The sequence below is a fragment of the Rhyacophila brunnea genome, unplaced genomic scaffold, assembly GCF_057557595.1.
Source record: "Rhyacophila brunnea isolate RB1 unplaced genomic scaffold, BYU_Rbru_1.0 scaffold_7, whole genome shotgun sequence".
NCBI lineage: Eukaryota > Metazoa > Arthropoda > Insecta > Trichoptera > Rhyacophilidae > Rhyacophila > Rhyacophila brunnea.
This window is the reverse complement of record NW_028233339.1, coordinates 39510509-39520173: the sequence shown is the minus strand read 5'-3', so window position 1 is coordinate 39520173 and position 9665 is coordinate 39510509. Positions and strand designations below refer to the sequence as shown.

At 32.0% G+C, this 9665-nt stretch overlaps 1 protein-coding gene across 2 annotated transcripts; it reads left to right on the top strand.

Annotated features, from left to right (window-relative positions):
• The first annotated feature begins 1465 nt into the window (after positions 1 to 1465).
• On the top strand, positions 1466 to 7336 carry LOC147064847 (small integral membrane protein 14). 2 transcript variants are annotated; one of them, XM_085957577.1, is made up of 4 exons: positions 1466 to 1606; positions 3643 to 3737; positions 5357 to 5545; positions 7103 to 7336. In XM_085957577.1, exons 2-4 carry the CDS (start codon positions 3663 to 3665, stop codon positions 7154 to 7156), a joined length of 318 nt encoding a protein of 105 aa, XP_085813703.1. In that variant the 5' UTR covers positions 1466 to 1606; positions 3643 to 3662; the 3' UTR covers positions 7157 to 7336. The 2 variants fall into 2 exon arrangements, with proteins under 2 accessions (XP_085813703.1, XP_085813704.1); XM_085957578.1 differs by lacking the exon at positions 1466 to 1606 and adding an exon at positions 2096 to 2236 and having other exon boundaries at positions 7103 to 7290.
• Positions 7337 to 9665: the final 2329 nt, after the last annotated feature.

The following is a 9665-nucleotide window of genomic DNA, read 5'->3' as shown; positions in this document are numbered from 1 at the left end:
AGGCCAGTGGGAAAGCCACGCACACGATGGGGTGATAATGTTACAAAAGATGCCAACCAGATACTTAAAATCAGGAACTGGAAAAGACGTGCGGAGGACCGTTCCGGCTGGAGGACAGCGGTGGAGGAGGCCAGGGCTCGACTTGAGCTGTAGCGCCATCGAAGAAGAAGAATACCCAAGTGGATACTTTGTTTCAAGATTATAACAAATAGGTATGCGGTCATGCCAGCGTATGAAATGGAAAATTGTACGAACCGGAGCGCTTGAGTGTTTGATTTTGTTTTATACGACCAAGCTAGCGCAGGTGGTCAAAATGTTTTTGAAAGGGAGCGATAACATCAAACTGTATTTTTCACTAAAATGTATATTTATGCCAAAGTGCGACTCTATAATCAAGTCTTATACGTCACGACGGTCGTTTCTGGAACTATGACTCTTCCCCGTAGTTAATTTACCGAAACTCCATACCCAGTACCCATAATTTACAGCGTGTTCGATATCGCGAGGAGGCTTACTAATATTAAAATGCCAAAACCTTTGCGGAAGCAGACAAAGAGCATTATTTAGAATCTAGAAGTATTGTGAGGAAGAGAAATAAAAAAGAAAGTTTTTAATTCCTCTCAATAGTTCCAGATAATACCTATAGAGTAACGGAATATGCTATGACAAGTCAATACGCAAAGAGCTCGTAACAAAATATTATTAGCGCATGCAGCGCTGTGACGTAGAGGCGTTGATAATAATTATTATAACATAAGTTGATTTTTTTTCGACTGTAATAAGGTGTCGTAGGTTAGTTGGCAACTACAAAAGTGGGTCGCGATCTGTTGGTGCCTTTCATATGACGAGTGCTGATAACTCAATAAATCTTGTAAATTTATTTTAAAACTTAATGAAAACGCTAAAAATAAACGGAATGGCCTTAATTTTACCTTGCGGAAACTTGAGTTCCGCGGAACAGCAGTCGGAAAACGCAGCGCTAACGCATTTTACACTACCTTTAGCCGCCTTAGCGATATTTAAGGGGGTCAACAAAGATCCTAGTCTTCAGAATGTGGAGTCCATGGGTAGATGTACAAACAATAGTAGTAAATATTGCAGTCAATAACTATCATCTCATTACATTTGATAATATAATAAAAAATAATACAATATCAAGATTAGGATGAAGGATTTCTGTCAAATTTGCCGCGTTGTGTAACGTGTTGCCGCTATATAATAATATGTTTATCTTTCTTAATTTACTGAATATTAGTACCTTGCTACAAATAGTTTTTGCATTTTTAAATGTATGTCAAATATTTAAAATAAGATATAAAAAATAAAAGCAGGTAAATAGTGTCTTATTCGTTACAATGGTCAGTTTTTTTTTGTTAATTTGAGATTAAGGAAGATGTCGATTTCATATGTGGCAATCTAAAATATTCTGACCAATCATGAAGCTCCAAGCAACCTCTCGCTTTTGCAACAATTGCAACGTTGCCATTCTCTGAAATTTAGGACAATGGCGAGTGATTGCTGATTGTGATTATCAATTTCGTAAAATAATATTAAAATTTTTGTTCATATCGCTTAGTATTACTTATTCATTTTAAAAGAGCAATAGGTAAGAATCTTATTTTATTGTACAACTACGGAAGTATTATATTGTCAGCACTAAATTTGTCAATGTTTATATTTTGTTAGTTTGACGTTTACATGTTATTTTCTTACGAAACAAAATAATACATGGATGTGTTATAATTTTATAATATAAACAAGTATTACAGCTGGTATTGTGATAAACCTCGAACTGCCGAGCAGAAATTAATGTTTTGTCGTGCAATTTGTATTTTTTTAATATTCCATGAACACGTCATTTTTACAATGTTGATTTTATGTTTTGAATGTATTGTCGATTTAAATTGACACGTCGTGTGACATTTTTGTGTATTTCTGATTTTAACCAATTAAACGCAATTAATGACATTATGATTATTATAACCGTGATATTTACACAGTATATGGCCTACCAATGACGTGTATTTTAGTAAATACACAGTGAAAATATAATAACACTTTCAACTGTGATTAAAACATGTATGACTAAAATGTGGAGATAAGTATGTTTATAAAAAAAAACGCACACATTAAATTAAATTTATTGTGAATGTATACATGAAGTAGTGTCCTAACTACGTCTATTGTGTTAATAGAGCATCTCTGCTATATTTTTATAAAAATAATACATTTTTATGTAAGTAATAATATTATACTTAAGTGTTTTTAATCCTATTTTTAATACTTATTATGATGAACACTAAGATGGTTAGTCCCTCTTCTAGGTAGATGTGCAAATTCCTCAGAATACTCGATAACAAAAACTGAACCATTGTGCAATATGGATTTTAAAATAATCAAATTAGTCAACATAATATCTACCTGAGTTTAATCATTAATTTAAGTAACATATTATTGTATCTTTTTAAACACTGATGGAAATTTTAATATGAAATATAAATAAATAAACTATGTAATTACTTCGGTTTCCTGTAAAATTGGTGTTGTTACATTGTTCCACTTTGATTTGATTCAAGATTTTATCGTGTCTTGTAAGTTAGGTTAGGTTAGGTTATCCTAACAAATAATCCAATATATCAGCTACTTTCAAAATGTGTTTGCCGCTGTATCCAGTATAACCGTAATTTATATATGTTTTTCTCAAAGCCTGGGTGTTTATGATTGTTAAAAAATTACTAACAACCACTTTGTAAGAAAAAGCAAGGACATGGTTATTAATAATTCTAAAAAAAAACACGTAAAAGAATAATAATTATCATATTCATATATATGTAGACTGATACAATAATTTTTGCCATTTTAATAAGGTAAAAAAATTCCAATGTGGAACATGAAGCCAGGAGGGCAGAGAGCGCTAAACAGCATTTAGACAACAAATATTCGTTGTCTATTTTTATGTGCAAAAACCATTGATATACTACTAGATGAGCAGTTCCCATACAAGTGTCATTTTAAAAATGTACCACAAAAGATATTACGAATATCGTCTTATAATATTTCCTTGTAAGTATAATGCGTTAAGGCCGTTAACATGGATTCCCGAATTTCACCCGTATTGCCCTGGCTGTAAAACTAAATTTGTGTTCTTGGAATAGTGAACCTAAGGGTGCTGCAACGCAAAACAGACAGAGCAAGTCGTCATGCGCTGACTATTAGTTAGAGTAAGATGCAAGCTAGATCGGGCTTACTCAGTAAGTTTTAACAAAGGCCGAGTCGCTGAAAATCGGGCGTCATTTTAAGAAGCATATGATTCATCCAGTAGTAGGTATATCAATGGCAAAAACGTTATTTTTAACTGTGATTTCACAGTTGAACTGTTCAAAAACTTTCTTACATGCTTGATTGATCACTTTAAATGTGAGTTTTCTTTTTTTTTATGTAAAATACTAAGTAGACGTGAAAGCTATTTTTGCCTATGTGATTTTGGCAAATTTTTTTGTGTATGTAGTTGAAACCTGAAAAGAAATAGTCCAATGGTTGGTAGGTTTAACGTGCAAAAGGTGGGGTGGTTTTGATTTTTGGATATGTTGTATATTTCGCTGAACACTAAAACTAATGTTAACTAGAGGTTTTCCTGTATAGATTTGGAGGATCTGTCAGCCATGGCTGATGAGAGCATGGACCCGTGCGAGTGCATCTGGAATCATGAACTTGCAATGCGGCGATTGCTGTCCTTGGTAACTAAATAAGATCACCAAATCATTATCATATCTTATTAACTACTTATTGAGAAAAAATGCTTAAAATTGCACACTACAACCCTCTTATGACATGCAGTAAATGATGATATATGCTAATATTTTATTGTAATGGCCGTTCTTCGCATGTGGTAGAATAGTGATTAAAATGCCTGCTCCCAAATCCATGGGATCGAATTCCAGAACTGAATCAAATTCATATGTATGTCGGATCTGAAACACAAGAAAGTTGAATAGCGTTGTCATCTGCGGCCTAAGAAATTATAGTATTTTGGCAAAAAAATATGGTATGCGTTGTCATCAGCTGTTGAAAATGTATAAGTAGGATTTTTGTTTCTCACATAACAAATAATGGAGAATTTGAGAAATTCGAAGGCCCTTTTTTATTTTGGTACCTCTTCTGACCAAAAATGCTTACCAGCAAATTCAAGAAATTCCATTTTAAGTCCATCCATCAAAGTCAAGGGTTTTTTTTTTACCTCTTTCGAACTTTTTTTTTGGCTGGCCAAATTATCTTCTATTACAAAATTATAGTACTTTGCACCAGTTTATAGGACACAAATATCGAAATTTTAGTACTTTTAGTGTATTTTTTAATGTCGAAATTAAATCTTTATGGTGAAAATACATTTTTTTCCGATATTCAAAATTATAGTAAGTATTTTGGGCATGCTATATACCTTTATAATGTTTTAGATAGTACACGGACCAAAATTATAGTACATATTATGCTATAATTATAGTACGGTTGGCAATACTAAAGAGACTTAAGAAAATACAATATGTACACGCTTTGACTTATTGTTAATTATTGGCAGTAAAACCAGATATTATATTAATGCAGTGCGTATTTATCAAGTACAAAAGACTAAATAAAGCTCACCATTTGGAATAGTCATGTCATGAATTACCACCAAGTAAATGCTGAATATCTTTGAGAGTAAAACCTCAATTCATTATGTGAAGCTTATGTAAATAAATGGAAGAACACTGCGTGCAAGAAAAATTGTAGCCTATCAATTAAGCTTCTATTATCTAAATAAAATTTCTCTATGTTTATGGATACTTAAGACATTCATATTAAAATCTATATAAATACATGGGTTTATTATAAAAATATTCTATTAATATACCCACAATTCGATTTGATTTTGACCGTCCGTTTGTGTACGGTATTCAGATGGAAACGTTAAATAGCAAAAGTTAGCAATTAAAAATCAATAGGTCTACTATGTCACCTATGTCTAGTTTTATTTTTGGTACTTATTTCCACAATATTATTCAATTGAGAATGTCTTAAGGACGAAACCGGTCTACTTATAAATATAAATTGTAGAAATAAGTAAGAAAAAATAGAAAATATAACTGACATTAGTAATGAAGTGTTTTGTTATTTTTTCTAATATTAATGTCTTTTCATAAAAGTGAAAAAAATTAATAACGGCTAAACTTAGCGTAACTAATGTTTCCAGTTATTAAATATAATAATAGGTGTGTAGGTTTTCCGCATTTCTGTTTGTATTACGGTAATTAAACGAATGCCTTGAAATGATATGTTTTAATTGATGACTGGTTTGATAATACTAAATTGATTTTAGCTGCGACATGGACAGGCTTACTGCACGGATAGCGAATGCTTAGAAGAATTGCCAGGGATGGGTGGAAATGGATCTTTCGATAACATATTGCTCATGGGCTTTTTGGTGGTGTTCGGTTTGATTCTGTATATGATGCGTCCTAGATCTACGCAACGTGTCAACGACCAAAAGGTCTTGTTCAATAGTCAAGTAAGTCTTACAGCAATTTGGTAATCGTTAAAATTATTCGAATCCTTTTTAAAGTGTAGAAATTATGTGATTTACCCAATAATAATCTTGAATATAAATAGAATTGTGCCACTCTGCAGTTGTGGTATGCTTAATTGAAAAAATGTCCATGTTTTGGAGACGCATGCTAAAGATTCCAAAGAAAATGAATACCTCTGGTCTGCAAGAAATAAAAGTATAGAACCAGCTCGCAAAAATATATCCAGAACTGCAGATCTTAGGTCACATAGACAGAAAGTAAAACTGTTAATTTGTAGAGGCTTATGATCAGTGGAAACATCCATGGTTGAGAGGTAGGAAGGCGTCGCCAACCTGATAGTCTGACCAAGAGAATGATAAACCTTCAGATATGGCGAAAGTGGAATGCATAAATTAAGTCGATACCTATTTTAATTGTCTCATCATTAGCAAGACAGAAAAGTGTGACAACCGAAATTGCTATTGACTTAATAATATTAATTTGTCCAATTCAATATTAAGATATAGGTGTTCGGTTGAAACACAGCTCTACTTTTATTCTCCTATATTATTACACAATTTAGATTAACTTAAATTCGTCGCCGTAGATGTCAAGAGAGCCAGTCCTCAAAATCATAATGCTGAGAAACAGGTGCGCAAAGATTTTGTGTGACAAAAAAAAGAACATTTCTTTTATTGAACTTTCTTGTTTTTAAAGATATAACGGTGGAACTTTGAACGTGGAATATACTTTGTAGTTCTATCTTTTTATTATTTTGAACAAATAACTAAAAAAAATAGTATATTAGAAGTTATGTGTGTTATACCTCTTGACCACTGAATATTGAAATGTACCGTTGGCACACGTGTTTGGTAGTCATGAGTTTTGTGGCTTAAATCCATTGACCACTGCATCTTTGATGATTTTAAAATGCTTTTGTGTACTTTACTCATTTTTGCCAACTTTGTGGCTTGGCTCCCTTGACATCTACGGTCACAATATGTGTTGAATCAGTCAAATTGAAATAAACTATAATTGAAGTAAACCCCATTAATATGAACACGCGTAATTCGAAATTTGCTGTAAATCGGAAATTCGTAAAATCTATTTATAGGGATTTCAAACAACATAACAAAATAGGAACAAAAAATATTTTTTTTTAGTTTTCTGTTTTTTTGCTGTACGTTTTGTTGTAATTCAATTTATTTTTCGATTTCAAACTAATAGGGTTTTACTATGTAGGTATTCTTATGTTTTCTATAATATAACAAAAAAAATCTTCAGGTAAAACTATACTCAGGGTCCAGGTTCGAATTCTGGGTCTGGCAAGTACACATATTGCTTTTCAATTCGTGTATGAGTCAGAGTATGGACTTTATAGGTTGAGCAAGTCTGACATCCATTTCTCGTAAAATCAAAAAATCTGTTTATACAAAACTCCACTCTGGAGGCCCGCCCATATAATCTTATTACGATCGGACATGGTTGGAAAAAACTATAATCCGCGTTGCCATTAATCATAATTCTATGTTTGTGTTAAATTTATTACTTCATTGCAGGGTCCGAGTGGAAACTCTCCACCCCCGCCGCCTCCGGCTGCCCCCACCACCTAAATTAATAATAAATTAATAACGTTCAAAGAGTAAAATATTCTCATCTCTCCGCAGTCACGCATAAATCTGTACTGCCTACTGTTGTCAAACAGTACCGAGAGTTGTGATTGTAGAAAATAATAAGACATAATCTATATAATATGTAATACCTATTCTATTAATAAATTTTCTATTGTAATATAATATTATATTTAATAACGTAATGCCAATTTTTAAAATACACTTACGTATTTATGAATAGAAAAATATGTAAGTTTGCTTTTAAAAAAGTATATAATATGTATAATTATATTTTAAATTTGTAGAATGTCCAATGATAATAATAATATGATATACCATTCCTTTTGGAGCACACAGTAGACAACTGTGCATACAATACTTTTTATAATTCAATGTTTTTATTAGTTTAACAATTTTAAAAATTTCTGCTTATTGGGGTTTCTATATCATTATATATTTTGCGTTTATCAGATATGTTGCATTATCTTGCATACAAGGAATTGTATTTTGAAGAAAATTAATATGTCACTGCTGTGCTTTAAGAAAGTTATTTAGTTTTTTTTTTATATTTCATATTTATGGACATAATAATTATTACAATATCACTTGGCAATTTGAATATTTTTTGGGATGTTTTCGGTTTTCTTTTTGGAAGTTTTTTTGCACCACTAATTTTATAAAAGATAGGATTATGAAATAATTCAGTGAATGTATTTTGTGCGAAATATTTCGGAAAAAATTTAAAATGTTCGTTTATCATCAAAATTAATTTTGTTCTGCACGTTTAGTACATAATATAATATGTTATTGTTTGCTTCCATTCGCATAGATTTTACTGCACAGTGCGGACACTGACTTGAAGTACATAGTTAATAATTGAAGTACATAGTTAATAATGTATGATTAAAAAAATTATCTTTGTTTAAATTCAGATCTTTTATTTTGAAAGGAGGGTTAAGTACCTACTCTTATATTATTCATTTAGAATATATTTATGTTTTTGATCATTGTACATAAATTAATATATTACTGCTTTATTGGGTGCTATTTTATCTTTTAATAAATCACATTGAGTTTAAACTTGTTTTTGTCCGGCGCCACTGCCACCGCCACCACCCGTCCCAAGCAGACTCCTCCGCTCCCCTTCTCCAGTCGATCACTCCTAGTCCAAGATGTTGAAAAATACCTTTTATAGTGACAGATCCTATTAGGGATTACAATACCGAATGAAAATACCAATACGTGTATTTCGATATTTCATATCGTCACTGTTCTGGCAGAAAACACTAATTTGAAAAAATGACATATTGAGTTAGTACCAAAATGTTCCTTATTTCAAACTTTACCGTCTAGAAACCTTCTTAATAAATAAACAGTCTTTTTTTTAAAGTCACCCTTTTTACGATTACTTAATAAACTCACATGATAAGACCATTATTTCAAACATTTTAACAACTTCAAAGTCAAATTACTCAAAACTAGTATTCTCTAGTTAGTGTGTTCTGCCAGAACAGAGACGATATAGAATCCGGTATTCGTATAATTGGAAAGAACAGAATTATCTACCAATCAATAAGTATATACCTATGTAAAAATCTCTTAAAATATTAATATTTTATAGCATGCGTTATTGCTGGTCACCAAGGACGATGAAGAGCCACGGAAGTAAACCAGACGTTAAATCCAACAAAAAATTTACAGACCTGTTAAGCCTTTTATTTTAATTAATACATATTGTTTCCACTTTCAAAACTGAATAAAGCGGTATTGTTTGATTTTTTTAAACCGGTATTTCGATATTGGAAAATCTCGGTTTTGAAATACCGGTATTGCAATCCCTAGAGCCGATGTATGAAATTGAAGCAAAAATAAGGACCACTGGTCCACTCATTACGTTAGCTACAGGTGACTGCATTCCAGGTTCATTTGTAGAGAACTTACCACTACTGATGTGACATTTATTTGCCAATTTGCAGGATGTGAAAAAAGACGATTCGCCACGATGAGTAGATAAGCAGCTAATAATAAATACTACACTTAGGCATTATTTAGTTGAAAAATCCTGTAAAATACGTGTAAAACTGTTTATAACTGCAGTTGAGTAAGTAGTTGAAATGAACATTAAAAAATGGCAACGACCATTGCATTTGTTTGAAAATCGGAATGCCAACTGATTGATCTTAATATTTGTGGAGTTAATCAACTTAACACTTCACTATGTCCAGCTCTCAAAGCGCTTGATAATTTTCCGAAACTATTTATATATTTATCTAAATTGATGTCTATTTTATAAAAATAAGTGTATTAGATGTTATTTGACCTACAAAGCTCATTTGGTCGAATTGATTTTTCCATGAGACAGCGATAATCTCAGGGATTTCGGTCCGGTGTGTTCTGGACTATTTCGAGCTCCGCTTACGTCTTCCCGCACTCCATTTTCCCTTGACATGAGACACTTTGTCAATGTTTGTGCGTTGAGTTCACACTATCATTATTTTCACCGATTTCA